General features: G+C 35.7%; 1 protein-coding gene across 1 annotated transcript in view; it reads left to right on the forward strand.

Annotated features, from left to right (window-relative positions):
* The first annotated feature begins 1,706 nt into the window (after positions 1-1,706).
* LOC123558374 (uncharacterized) overlaps positions 1,707-15,931 on the forward strand; it is a 37,207-nt gene continuing 22,982 nt past the window's right edge. Inside the window, exons 1-2 of the mRNA XM_045350254.2 lie at positions 1,707-2,021; positions 11,572-11,685. Of these exons, the coding sequence (XP_045206189.2) occupies positions 1,955-2,021; positions 11,572-11,685 (181 nt within the window). The 5' untranslated portion in view covers positions 1,707-1,954. The remainder of the gene's footprint in view (positions 2,022-11,571; positions 11,686-15,931) is intronic.

Consider the following 15,931-nt stretch of genomic DNA (forward strand, 5'->3'; position numbering starts at 1 on the left):
TAAAGAGTTATATTGTCAGAATTTCATCTCTGAAATAAAAGATTTTCTGAAATGAATTTTGTCTGATCTGTTCATATAGAATAATAAGGATTTTACTACCCAATAACTTAAAATGATTTTTACCACTCTGTTATTTTAACCAGTTTATTGACTGCCAGGGGGATTTCGTTCACTATGTCATTTGCGCACAAATGGGGTCATTGTAGAATATTCAGTTAAAGAAATTTATGCGAATGCAATGCAAGTGTTCTCCATTACAAAAACAAAATAATGAATCCACTACTTAAACAAGGAAGTTAGTTCTACCTCATTTACTAAAATGTTCTTTATCAAAACCTTGATGTTGCAGGACTTGTGGTTTACCCTTCAGTTTTGAATTGGATCTGCTCCTGTTATTGTCGAAACCGTAGCTACATATTAACTTCATCTCCTTTTGTAGACATAAATCAGATGTTAGTAGATCCAGGTGCTGTTATGATAAAACTTGTACGGAAATGACAAATGACTAAGGTTCTCCCATTTTCCTGAAAAGTCGATTAGCATTGTCTACAGTTAAGTCTCTGTCATTTTTAACCCTTACCCTGCTCAATTTCAATAATGAACTTGTCCATCTTCCAATTTGGACAGAACCATTAACTGTTAAAAGGGGACGATACAAAAACGATACTGACTGAATGGCGAACAGTGCAGATCATGATCAGACTGCACGTATCAATCGTGTCCAGCATGATAAGGGTTAAGACATTCCATTGTATGGAATATGAATAGCATTGCATAGAAACATTTTCATCAATTGGTATTGAACACAATAAGCAAAACACAGCGCACGCAATGACTTCATGACATACATGGCATACAAATATATAAAAGTACTTTCCCTGACATTTTATATAAGTCAATGTAACATTGATTAAACGGCAACACGTTTCAAATAAAGCCTATGTCGTTGTTTTATAGCGTAAAAAGATTTTAGCAACTCGATAATCATGTTAAATAACTACCCATGAAATAAATCTAAATTGCGAACAGCCGTTACATCGTTTAAATATCCAAGAAAGAAAGGGAAAGAAACGATAGATATGACTCTTATGATATTTTCATACATTTGTTATTTTGCGTTCAAGCAGTAGCGTGAAAGTTAGGTATATCGTTATCGATCGACACTAGATGCAGCATTTTTTTTTCTTTTGTAATTTTTAGAGGAATGGTGGCGGTGCCTGTAAGGAGGGGGAAATTGCACCGTAACCACTAAAATAGGGGAAAATTGCGTCGTGATAAAAGCAATATTTTTTCATAAATATGTTACACTAAAAAAGAAAATGATTTAAAAGCACATTGTCTCATGTTTTGAATGGAAAGTTTACATTATCATGTACATCTAGAAAGGGTTTTGTTGGTTGGGAAAAGTAAAACACAAATGTTTTTAGGGGTTTTTGGTTTTCATAAATAAGGGAAAACAACATACTTTTTGGACAGGGGAATGGAGCCAAATTTCGGCCAAACATCACTTTGCTGGATCCCCACCAGTATACATCAAAAACTTGCTATTCATTCAATAAGTAATGTATGTACTAACCGACTTTGTAAACTAAAGGTGAGTTGATTAAGCCAGCCAGCATGACCGGAAAATAGCATGCTGGATCTTCCCATGCTTTTAGAACAAGATGTTGTCCTCTTTTTCAAATGGTATAGTACCGCAAAAACCAATGAACATGTATAATTTGCCAATTAACATCTTTGTACATGACTTGAAAAATGAAATGAAATAAAACTAAACCCGATAACGTATGAAAATCTGTTACGAAAAAATATTGTGTTTTCATTGTGGAATATGTTGCGCATTTGATCATATCATCTGAATGCGTCTGACTGCTTGATGTTACGAAACGCCGCTATGGTATTATGAAAGTTTTGTAAGGAAAAAAAAAACCTTTGTTTTATTAAGACGTATAAAATGATTATTTTCATTTTATCTATTTTACTGGGGTTATCAAATTGTGCACACAGTTTGGAATACTGGGGTGAGTAAACATTTAAATGTTAAATTATATGTTTTGATTTTCAATTTGCTAAATATAATATCATGTACACATCTTATGATAAGAAAAACGATAAAATCAATTCCTTTATTCATTGTTGCCACATTTATGTTTTCATTTATATATTTATTGCGGGGCCTGAGGGCCAATAATTTCGAATCACTTGCCCCATACCGATGTGAGTTCGAAACGTTACTTGGGCGGCCGTGGAATTCATTATGTGAGGAAGCAATCCGGCTAGCTTGTGGAATGTCGATGGTTCTAGCTAAGTGCTCGCTCGAGATGAAGTAATGTCCGGACGGACACATTGATTATTCCTACACCACCAAAAGCTTGTAAAGCTACCATATGACCTAAATTGTGTCTGTGGGACTCTAACTAAAAAAACAACATTTATTTATTGTTTACATGGTCATTCAGCTATCTGTTCTTTTCGAGAAAAACAATACAATAAAATATGATTAAACTAAAATCGTTGAGTGCCATGTGGAGACTGTAAAAATCTCTCTCCTCTACCATCATCCCTGCCCCGTACCTGAACTCAATATGTTGTTAGATTTTCTTGTTATCGGAAATCACGGAGTCATATAAAAGGGTTTCGCTTAAGCCGGTGCTAGGAGCATGAGATGTGTTGAAATTCATTATCTCATAACAGACTCAATCACTCCGAGTCTTGCTGTTTACTTTGTTTGGACCAATGCTTCCAAAGAACTTTTTGTGTAAAAACTGGGTACCGGTTACTGATACTATACATCGTGACTGTCAGTCTTAAATAAAAGATATGATATTAAGAGAAAATAACATCGTTTGTAGGGAACATTTATTTACAAGACGTAATTGAGCACACGGACAGAAAATACTGTAAAGTTATAGTTTATTATATTTCATAACTACCCGGATATCTTACTTAAAGATAAAGTGACCAACATCCTTGTATGTAGTACTAGGATTAGAAAAAAACGTTCTTTTCTGAGAAGCATGACAGTTTAGTTTCTGACAACGAATGACATCGTGTTTTGTTCGAATGAGGTAAGCTTGTAACCAAATTGTGGAACAGACACGTACATGTCTTTGAAAAATGTTATTATTACGATCGTTGTGACAACATTCAATGACAAAGCAAAAATGATAGCAAAGTACTTTAGAAATATACTCCATGTGTTACTATTGATTAGCAATTAGCTAATCATTTGCCAGGTTCGGGTTAATATTGGGGCAGATTTCAGCTACATCGCTCTGCAAATGCGGAAACAAGCCGGAACGACAAATTAACGAGGTAAAGAGATATTTGTCGTTATGGCGGGCCGCAAACACGCCAGTGCAAGTACTTGTCGAGCTGTCGCGTTGAAGGGGCGCCCTTAGTTGTCGTATCGGTGCAATATTGTTGTCATTCTAACGTGTTTTTGCGTTCGAAGGGTGCAGACGCAATAAATAAGTACACCGATACGACAGTTATTGTGAGTGTGGTTTTTTTTTGTCGTTTAAAGGGGACGCCAAAACGACAACTTTGAATTCGGAGCGTTAGCTTGTTGGCATGTGTGTTCACTGACAGAACGACAAATATCTCATTTTAAGGGTAGTTGGGTGGGGGTAGGGGGAGGGAAGGGGGGCTAGTGGTTAATGTGTCGGCCGCTCAACCTAAGTTTTATGGGTTCGAGTCCCACTGGGATCATGACCAGACCTCATATGACAAAAGTGCTGTGTAGTTTTCTGTAAGTGAGGTCGCGAGTTATACATATAATCTTAAAGCTGTCGTCACATTTGAGCTAAATCAAATAAGTATAAACTCAATATCTCATTTGTTGAATTGGCGTTTTGCCGTGTTGGTGTTTTGGAAATCTTCGAAGTCACCACGACAGAACGATATTGCAGACACTGTCGGGTTTATTGAGTTCGTATAAATCTAAATGGTACTGTTTTGGTTGTATAGCTGTCCGATATGTAACAAGAACATATGTGCAACGTTAAATTACAGAAACGCCACACTTTACTGTTTTAATGATTATATCACTGGTATTCAACAATTTTTATGAGAGTTTATTCACACTGGTTATTCGGGTACCTACTCGTGTGAGCGATACCGCCCTCGTGTGATTAATGTACATGTTGGTGAACAGGAAATTCACACCTATGACAGGTAATTATTCCGTATTTTACTGAAGATTTGAAAAGGTTTAGTATTAAATGTGTAAGATCATACCTTAACTATATCCATGTCAAATATCTATCTCATATGATCTGAATAACTGTGAAAAAAATACGGTTTTTGTCGGGGAAATAAAGATATTTTAAGGCGATGGTATGTATTTTCACGATTAATGATATTATTTCGGATTATATTAGGAAATTTTTGTTTGGAAAATGAAAAGCAGCCATTCTGTGTATTAGTTATTGCTTTCATTTCACAAAAACTTGAAACACAGTAAAATTAGATAGATTTTTTCGAAGACAGTGTCTAGAAAATAAGATACCTCTGACGATGTACCATGGTACCATCCTCGTTGTTTCTGTCAATCCAGCTGATACCGTCCTCGTTATTGAAATGAACATTACATTGACGCAGATCCCTTTTCTAAAATTTAGCGATAATATGCAATGACCAGCTAGGATGAAGATAAAACTTTGGTCTTTTATATCCTCCAGCTACTGGAAGCAGCCTATCCGAAGAAAAACTTCTCACATAATTTCTTTCAGTTCGCTTTCAAGATCCATCTACATAGACACATTCTAAGGTGTATTTTCAATTGAATATTGCGACTTCCGTACGTTTTGTCTTGTTATTTAAGTTGTTATGGGGTACAAAATGTTTGCAACAAAAACAAAATTAAATTTGTTCAGAAATGATATGATTTTTGTCAAATATTATATTGTGATCGACCCTAGTTGAGCTTCGTTTTGAGGAATAAAGCCAGTAATTCGGTCGAAAATGTGCTTCGTTTGAGTAGTCGAAAGAAGTCAGTAGCAAACAGATCCTTGTTTCACCATTTTTTTGTGCGAAAATTCGTGTAGAACAAGTGCATTAATCACACCTTTTTACTGCTGGAATACAAAATACATAGAATGAGATGAGATATGTTTATACACTTCACATACAGGTTTTGCAGATCGAAACCGGAAATAGGGGGTTTATTGTGCGGACAGGAGCATATACGCGCCATTTTAGGGTAGAGACCACAACTGGCCGGCATTTTACTAGGAACTATTCAGCTCCCCCTTTATTTTTATCGTTATTTTAGCTTATGATAGAACTTTCATGAAAAATAGGTGTTGGAAAAAGTTATTTTCTATTAAAGTAGGTAAAGAGAGCATGAAGTTTAGTAGGTTTGCAGGTTCGTCGAACAATTCAAGCCCAAGCAATTTGCTTATCATCCAACTGTTGAAAGCAGAGTTAAAATGGTAGGAAATGAAAAGAAAAAAAGCGACGAGAAATTTTGCTTGTTCTTGGTAACCATTTGTACATTATTTCAAAGTTATTACAGCTCGTCTGATATTTAAACTTTAGCAAAATATCACCTTTCCTGTCTTATAGTCGGTTGCTAATTCTGTATTGCAAATGGTGATTATGAATCTAAAGACAGTAAGTTAAAGTATAAAAAGACAACCTGCTCTTATATTGTGCCATACAAGAAAGCATTTGATTCTGTTCATCGTATGTGTTTATGGAATAAATTACTACAGCATAGCATTGATGGGAAAGTCTTTAATGCTGTATATTATGCAATATATGATATAGCAAAATCGTGTGTAAAGAGTAGCCAAAGTCTATCAAATATCTTTATTAACTCAACTGGTGTATGACAAGGTGAAAATTTATCACCAATATTATTTTCTGTTTTCTAGAATGATTTAATCTCATATATGTCTAATCATTGTTCAGGACTAGAGGAATTATCAAACAATGTGTAGGACCTGCAAAGTGATGATAGTTCAGAAATGTTCTTCAAGCTATTTTTGTTACTTTATGCAGATGATACAGTGTTATTTGCAGAATCTTAAAATGATTTACAATATGCATTAAATGTATGTCAGAATATTATATTTGGAAACATACAGTTAATTCAAATAAATCTAAGGTTGTTCTTTTTTAACTTGGAAAAGTACAAAATAAGTCTACCTTTTATCAGAATAATGCGGCACTAGAAGTAGTAGATGACTTCAGTTATCTAGGAATTAACTACAATGGTAACTTGAATAAAACTAAAATATATTTGGTTGACCAAGCTAGAAAGGCTATGTATGCTCTGTTGAAAAAATATAGGAAGTTGCAGCTTAGTATTGATTCAGAGTTACATTTATTTAAGTCTGTGGTTCAACCAATATTATTGTATGTATCAGAGGTATGGGGATGTGGTGATGTTAGCATTGTTAAAAGTTTTCAGCTTAATTTTTTAAAAACATTACTGAAGGTTAAAAAGTCAACACCTTGTGTCATGGTTTTGGTGAGCTTGGGGTATTACCAATATATATTGTAATTAGAAATAGAATATTGAACTACTGGTGTACAATTTATTAAATGGTAAACAAGAAAAGATAAACTGTATACTTTACAGGTTCATGTATAGACATCATCAGCAAAATGTAAGTTATTGTTCTTGGATTTAATATGTAAAAGAATCTTTAGAACAACTTGGATCTGCTGCATTCTGGTTGAATCAGTCAATACTTTCACCAGTGTATTCCGCAATATTCTTATTTTAGAATGTCCCTACATTGATTTGGACAGAGTAAAATATTTACCAAATGACTTTCAACTGTTAAATGTAATGTCATTTCAACGTTTATTTCAAAGTAATGAAAGTATTCTTCTTTTTAAGTTAGCATTGTTTGTACAGAAAATACTTCAAATTTTTAGGTAGGGATAGGTTTTTGTCACTGGCAGTTACTTGCTGACCAGTTAAAACAATGTTTTCAACCTGGTTAATTCTAAATGTACACCATCTTCTATTTTTTAGCTTACAACATATTTGTATCAGATCTATTATGACCGTAAAACCACTGTTTTATTTTATGTATTAGTGTTTGTTTTGTTAAATTAATTGTTATTATAATGCTGATGCCGTATGGGCCTAGTTATAAATAAAATCTTGAAGTCTTGAATCTCACAGATTTCCTCCTAGAAGTACATTTAATGTTTACAACCGCTGTGAGGAGTGTGTGAACAAACAATAAAAAGAGATAGAATCTGATACCCAGACTTCCATATCTTCTTCTGTTTCTTCAGTTAGTCACCTGTAAGACACTCATACAGTAGTATATATTGTATGCACTTGTAAACAAGCCGCCTAATAAGCACTACCTTAATGGAAGCTGCGCCTTTGAACAGAGGCGAATATCACAAGATACCATAAAAGGCAGATTTATGAAGTCAGAGCCTCTCCCTAAACGAATACATGCCCAGAGAGAGGGTTCACTTTCCCGTTCAGGAAGAAAAAAAGGTCTTAACATATTAAGCCCTTTTGCTCGGTGTGCGACAAATTTGATCGTTTTCATAATGAGACTGGAGGAGAAAAAGAAGAACTTCAAGAAGGCAAGATGATAGAATGCGTAGAATAGAGGGTGGGTGTGAGGGAAGATTTAATATTGGTGAAGTACTGCTAGCACGGTCCGCTCCCATTCTTTACATCTTTAAAGTTAAAATTCTATTCAAATAGATCTACTAAAGGTCGGTTTTCACATTTCCAGTTCTTATTTCCAGATCCTCAAAGCAACTGCCTTCAATTGTGTTTATTTAGTGTACCGTATGCGGAAGCAAACGCTGCGGGGAGTTTTATAAATGTTCACTGACATAACGAGGACGGTACCCATGTGCAAACGGGTAGGTATCTTTGTTTATTTTCATCCATCGTCAGAGGTACCATCAAAAACAGCAACAGGATGCATATAAATGAAATTTTATCAACAAAAAGAACTTGCAGGTACATGATCCAAACGTTTTGTGGTTGAGTATGTATAGTTCCACCAAGCTGAGTGGCAAATTCATTTTATTCAACTTTGAACAAAGAAAAATACGTCTCAAAACGTCAAAATACGTGAATTTCGCTACATTTGTTCAAATTTTATAGTCATATCAATATTATTGAGGATTGATATTTTCACCAGTGCGAATTAATGCATTGCCTCGGACGAATCTGTCTTTAAAATGTTCAACATTCTTAAATATGTGTCATACGTTGGCATCGTTTTTATATACCCTAAATACCTACATGTACATAAATCACACGAGGGCGGTATCGCTCACACGAGTAGGTACCCGAATAACCAGTGTGTTATTAGAGTTATGAGAGCTGTAGTGTTGAGCAGATAGGTCAGAACTGGAAAAAACATAACTTACAATTAATGTGAGACAGAATACATTACTCCGTAGTAACTGAAACAAACCACATCGATAGCCTAGTGGTAGGTCGTGGATTCGGTCCCCGATCGCGTCATACCAAAGACGTAAAAAAATGGTACCAGTAGCTCCCTTGCTTGGCACTCAGCTTTAAACGGGAAATTGGCTTCTCTTTTCTCATACCCTCGTGGCGTTGAATTCCATCAGGAATGAGGTGTCAAGAGTGATTAAAATAAGTTGTAGAACTTGCTTCACAATCGACCTAAAACACAATCAACCTAAAATAAATTAGTATAAACTAAACAAGTAAAAACGGAATCCGCTTAAGTAATTGACCCGTTATGACAAACAACAATGTTCAATCGTTTACGTGTCCTTCTTATGCGATTTCGGCATTCTCTGGTTGTTATCAAAAAATACTTTCTGTAATTATATTCTCCGAAATCGCATACGGAGGATAGGTAATCGCACGGAAGCTGCCGATTTTATCATTACGGGTCCACTACCTTAATCTGTTGCCGATTTTGGTTTTACGGGTCCAATACCTTAATCTGTTGCCGATTTTATCATTACGGGTCCACTACCTTAATCTGTTGCCGATTTTGTTTTCACGGGTCCAATACCTTAATCTGTTGCCGATTTTATCATTACGGGTCCAATACCTTAATCTGTCGCCGATTTTACCATTAAGGGTCCACTACCTTAATCTGTTGCCGATTTTGTTTTTACGGGTCCAATACCTTAATATGTTGCCGATTTTATCATTACGGGTCCAATACATTAATCTGTTGCCGATTTTGTTTTTACGGGTCCAATACCTTAATCTGTTGCCGATTTTATCATTACGGGTCCAAAACCTTAATCTGTTGCCGATTTTATCATTACCGGTACCCTACCTTAATATGTTGCTAGGAGGCGTTAGAAGTGTTGTATATTTCATTTCCTAACATAAACAAACGCGCTCAAACCGAGTCTGTAATCATTTGGCTTTGTTGCAGTCTATGTTTCGAAAGTATCTTCTCATAGATTTTATTAGATAGTATATTTTCATACGATGATTTACTGCAGTAGTGACGTGTCAGACACAGTTAAATTTTGGTCACCTGTACGATCAGAGGGTATAAGACTCGTTGCTATCTTAAGCCTTATATACCTCTGCAGATTTAGAAAATATGTGATGACATTGCAGTGGTGGTAGACATTTTGTATGTTATTAAAAAGTTTCTTCAACTCATACCAACAAAAACTTTCCAGGCAAGACAAAACAGACATTCTACATTTTGTATTCCAAACGTTTCTGTCTTACTATAAGCTACATTTTCTTAAAAGTTGAAAGACACATACCTTCTTCTGTACTAATTCCAAAACTTGCAGCTGTAGAAATTATCATAGCATTAATTAAGTGTCAGTAATAGTAGACACACAAATTATTTACAGTTTTCTTTCTTTTAATGTACGCTATGTTTGAATTTAATAAAGAAAATCCAATTGACAGTAAATATCTTAAGAGATGGGTACATTATTATGAATATAAATATTTAAATCAGGTCGACTATTTGAAAAATGAAATAGAGCTTAACCTTTATCATGCTGGACACGATTAATTCTGGCTTTGCGACCAGTGTAGATCATGATCAGCCTGCACACATCACGGTGCAGTCTGATCATGATCTGCACTGTTCGCTATTCAGCCAATATCTTTTTGGTAAGCACCCCTTTTAACAGTTAATGGTACTCTCTAAACTGAATGACGAACAAGTTCATTATAGAAATTTAGCAGGTTAAGGGTTAATACTTTTTAACAGCTGTCCCTAGTTTCACCAATCTCACATAATTATTTCCTAAATAAGGGGCAGAAATGTTTCGTTTAAGGGTCAGGTCCAGCAACGTTCAAGGTCGCTGACTGGGTTATTGTAATATTATGTTGGTTAGCTTCTTATTTCTTATTCATCTGATAGACTATTGAGTGACATGTTGTTCAGGTGTTGATCATAAAATCTTTTATGTTGCACTTCTTCTGGTTCTAGTGAGAAAAAAGACAGATTTTTGTCGAGCCCGCGGAAGCGGAGACATAGTTGTCCAAATGGCTGTTCTGTGTATGTGCATGCGTGCGTCCGGTTTTGTTTGTCCGGACCATAACTTTGACATGCATGGAACAATCTTGTTTATATTGGGCATGAATGTTAACCTCAGTAAGACGTATCATGCGCAAACCCCAGGTTTCTGTCTCAAATGTCAAGGTTACAGTTGGAGGTCAAAGGTCATGTCAGATCTTGTCCGGCCCATAACTTTGACATGCATTGAGGAAGTTTGTTTATATTTAGCATAAATGTTTAAGTCAATGAGACGGAGTGTCATGTGCAACCCCCAGGCTCCTATCTCAAAGGTCAAAGTCACAGTTAGGGATCAATGGTTATTTGAGAGCTTGTTCAGGCCATAACTTTGAGTATGGAGCAATCTTTTTTTTTTCTTCAGCGTAAATGTTCACCTCTATGAGACAGAGTGTTGTGTGCAAACCTCGGGTTACTATCTCAAAGGTCAAGGTCACATATTGGGGTCAAAGGTCATTTTAGAGCTTGTCCGGGCTGTAACTTTGCCATACATAATGCAATACTTTTTTTATTTGGCATAAATGTTTGCCTCAATGAGACAGAGTGTCGCATCGCGTTGGTGGGGCGTCCTTATTTGGCGTATCGGTGCGCTTAAAAATAGTTTCGTCAGTCTTATGTGTTTTTTTTTTTTTGCGTTCAAACAAACACAGTAAATAAAAAGTTCACCGATACGACAATTATTGTGAGTTGTTGTATTTTGTCGTCCTAATGGAACGCCAAAACGACAACTTTGAATTCGGTATGTTTACTTGTTGGCATGTGTGTTCCCTGACAGAACGGCAAATATCTCATTCTAAGGGGAGATGCGGCCTAGTGGTTATTATTATAACCGGCGGTTAATGTGTCACAATCTACTCTGGACAGACAGCGAAAATATATATTGATACGTTTGTCAAAGCAGACTCTTTACAGACATGCATAACACGATAAAATATTTCATGACATTTTTTTTTCATTTTCGTGAAACCTATTGTGATAGATATATTACGCAGCTGCCAGTTGCAGATTTTAAAACATTTTTAAAACCACGAGTAAGTAACTTTCTTTAAAAAAAAGTACTTGTTTTATTTATTATTTTATTCATTTCAAGGTGGGTGTTTTGAGAATCATTTGCCATGTCCAGGATCATCTTGCCTACCATTAAAAGCAAAATGTAACCACAAGGTAGAGTGTGCAGACACATCCGACGAACATTTATGTGCACGTAAGTTTTTTCGAGTATTATACGAACTTTTATGCTACTAAACATGCTCAAGGTAAGTTTGTTCCAATATAAAGTACTGAAATTACCTGTATTTTTTTTTCAAGCGCCGTAACATGTATATGTTCCTCCTTCATTGTGTAGTTGTCGGCGGCTGTGATGTTGTGGATGCACCTTATAAATAAATTCTGTAGACTGGGTTATAATTCGCGATGATTTCATTTTCGCTTAGTTATTTCGCGAATAATGCCACGTGCGAATTCAAATTCGTGAATGGCAATCTGCAACATGTCCAAAAGTAGAAACATTTACGTTCCGCGAATTCTCAGCACCACGAATGAAACTGTTATGAAATGGATAAATAAAGCGTGCACGAAAATTACCCAGTCTGTTGTGCCATGTGTGTGTGTGTGTTCGGGTTTAACGTCTTTTTCAACAATTTTTCAGTCATGTACATGTATTATGTACTTACGTTTCGTGATTTCTCAGCACCGCGAATAAGACTGTTACGAATAGTTATTGTTTTCTAAGGGAAAACACACATTGGAAGTGTTATTTCTATGTAGGTTTTTAACAGTTAATAACTATTTTTGATAACATTTATAATGAATATTTCAAAACTTCGGATATGTTCTAATCGTCTTAATAAGATAAAGCAGTTCAAAACTGAATCTGGCTTTAACGAAAAAGTATTTGACACTGCTAAAATATTACTGTGTAATACGCGCTTTCAACAAAATAGAAAGTAAATATGTAAAAACAGAAGTCACAAAACGTTTAAGTTTTAACAAGCCATACTGTAAATTACATTTAGTTGTTATTTAACGTCCATCGTGTTGAGAGACATCTGAAACATCAATTGAAGTGGTGGCTTGTCATAACATCCTAGAATGAAGTTTGTGGACGGACCGTGCGCCTAAACATTATTTAGTTACTGAGCTGACATTAATTACAGTGTCAAGGTTATTGACCTTTGACCTACTGTTACCACACATCCCACCTCCAAAAAACAAAGAAAAGAATAAAAATAAACCAGAAATAAACAACAACAATAAAAAACAAAACAGGTTATCAGCTATCCTACTGTTATTGAGCAGAAACCTTTCTCACAATCAGGGTCACTATCATGACTATGACCTTTGCCTTTGATCTACTGACCTCCCTCCCAAAGCAGAGATGTAATCTACTGACAATAATCAATCAACTAACGAGGTTTGAAGACTTTAACCAAAGCATTTTAAGAATTTGAGAGGACACCGTTACCATACTCAAGGTCAATCTGATATTGACCTTTGACCTACTGACTGTCGGAACTATAGGGTTATCAACTGACCACAGGCAATTATCCAATTTTCAGCTCGGTCACCGTCACCTTAACCAAAAAGAAACAATAAGGGCCATCTAATGTCCAACGGCAATCATCATACGAAGTTTGATGACTGTGAATCTAAACGTTCTTTGTGTTGTTGATTGGAAAACGGTTTTCAGTTCAATGTCATCGTGACCTTGACCTCATCGTGACCTTGTCCTTTGACATACTGAATTCCAGACAACACGCCATCTAGTGACCACAGGCAATCATCGTATGAAGTCTGACACGTTCTTCCATTAACGATCACTCAACCTAACGGTGGACAGAACAATTTCATTGAATTGAAATTTTGTTTTTCTAACTTTAATTTTATATATATATATATATATACATATATGTCTGTTAGACTTGGACTTAAAGTTAAAATTGCATAAAGATATTACATTTGTCTAAGAAGTGAGGAGAAGGACTTTCAAACTGGTGAGAGATACATTTCAATTGATTTTTCTATGCGTGTATCGGTGCTATACACGACCAGACTGTCTATTCGCAAAGAGCTAGACTAAGTTAGCCGGACAGGCCTGTATCTAAAAAGGATTTCTCTCTATCTGTTGTGATCTGGTATAATATATGAATACGAAAAAAAAATCTAATTTTTCTTGCCACTTGTGTCAGTCAAAAGAAAATTATAAAAAAATTCTATCGTAGTCAAGAAAATATACTTTTGTGTAAGTTAAAAATTATTGGCAGCTCATACTTGTATGAAAGTTCCTGTGACGTCTTGAGTAACTTACAAGAGCATGACAGTAACAAAAACAAGAGCTGTCGGAGGACAGCAACGCTCGGCTATTTAACAGCCTTGTCGCTTGAATGAGTAAGAAAGTCGAAAAAGGGACATAATTTAGTAAAAAAGTAAAATAGGGTTATGGAACCTGCAAAGTGCTTTTCAGCTCATGACAGTGGACAAGTGTATGAAGTTTCAATCCATTCCCATTAGTGGGTACTGAGATACCAGCTTACATATAAGAATTTAACCCAAAAACTCCTAAGTTGAAAAAGGGGCATAATTTTGTAAAATGCAAAGTTGGGTTAATGATCATTTGCACTGCATGTTATATCATGACAGTGAACTAGTGTGTGAAGTTTCAATCCTTTCCCATAAGTGGATACTGAGATACCAGCTTACATACAACAACTTAACCAAAAAGTTCTATGTTGAAAAAGGGGCATAATTTTGTAAAAAAGCAAAATAGAGTTATGGGACCTGCTTTGTGCATGTCAGATCATGACAGTGAACAAGTGTGTGAAGTTTCAATCCATTCCCATTAGTGAGTACTGAGATACCAGCTTACATACAAAACCTTAACCAAAAAATTCTAAGTCGAAAAAGGGGCATAATTTTGTAAAAAAGCAAAATAGATTTATGGAACCTGTGCAATGTAAGTCAGTTTATCACAGTAAATAAGTGTATGAAGTTTCAATCCATTCCCACAAGTGGTTACTGAGATACCAGCTTACATACAAAACCTTAACCAAAAATTTCTAAGTCAAAAAAGGGGCATAATTTTGTAAAAAAGCAAAACAGAGTTATGGAACCTGTGCAATGTAAGTCAGTTTATCACAGTGAATAAGTGTGTGAAGTTTCAATCCATTCCCACAAGTGATTGCTGAGATACCAGCTTACATACAAAAACTTAACCAAATCGGGACGCGGACGCCGACGCGGACGCCGACGCATGGGCGAGTGCAATAGCTCTACTATTCTATGAATAGTCGAGCTAAAAATGCGCGTTTTTGTATAAGAATATTATTATGATTCCTGGAAGTATATTTTCCTATCTTATACAACAATATTATTGCATGATAGCCATGTAAAAATTTGCATGTTTGTTGTACAACCTGCCAGGAAGTTTTAAACTTACGAATAACACTTTCGGATAATTATCAGTAGACTCTTATTTCTTGTCTACGTCAATGGATTTTCATTTTCTGTGCACTTCTATGTATCGGGGTTTTCGTTTTCTATTTTCTGGGTTTTCGTGTTTTATGTACACGTTTTTATACGCATCTATTTTCCTTTTCTAGGTTGAGAGGTTACTTTTTCCTATGTAGAAAGGTTTTCTTTTTCTATGTGAAGGATTTTCGTTTTCATTGTACACGGGTTAATTTGTCTATGTAAATGGGTTTTTTAAGTAAAGGTTTTTATTTCTATGCAAATATGTACAAGGATTTCGTTTTTATGTCAGAGGGGTTTTCTTTACAGGGTTTTTAATCGCTCACCATCCGGCGTCCAGCGTCCGTCCGTCTGGCGTCTGTCGTTCGTACGTCCAAACTTCCCTTCTCCTCCTAAACCACCAAGCCAATTTTGACGAAACTTCACAGGGATGTTCCTTAGATAATCTTCTTTAAAAATTGTTCAAAGAGTTGAATTTCATACATAACTCTGGTTGCCATGGCAACCGAAAGGAAAAGCTTTAAAAATCGTCTTGTCCAAAACCACTGGTCATAGGAGTTTTATATTTAAAATGTAGCATCATTTAGTGGTCCTCTACCAAGGTTGTTCAAATTATTCCCCTAGGGTCAAGTAAAGTTCTTGTCCAAAACCACAAGGCATAGAGCCTCAATATTTGGTCTGTAACATCATCTAATAGTCCTCTATAAAGATTGTTCTAATTATGCCCCTGGGGTGAAAACAGGCCCCGTCCCGGGGGTCCCAAGTTTAACATAGACTTACATAGGAAAAAATTAAAAAATCTCCTTGTCTGAAACCAAAAGACCAATGCCGTTGATACTTGGTATGTAGCATTGCCTTTCGTTTCCCTACCAAACTTGTTCAAATTATGCCCCTGGGTGAAAAGAGGTCCATCTCCGGGGGTCTCAAGTTTTACATAGACCTAAATGGGAAAAATGATTTAAAATCTTCTAATGTCTGAAACC

The sequence above is a fragment of the Mercenaria mercenaria genome, chromosome 5 (genome assembly GCF_021730395.1).
Source record: "Mercenaria mercenaria strain notata chromosome 5, MADL_Memer_1, whole genome shotgun sequence".
Lineage (NCBI taxonomy): Eukaryota > Metazoa > Mollusca > Bivalvia > Venerida > Veneridae > Mercenaria > Mercenaria mercenaria.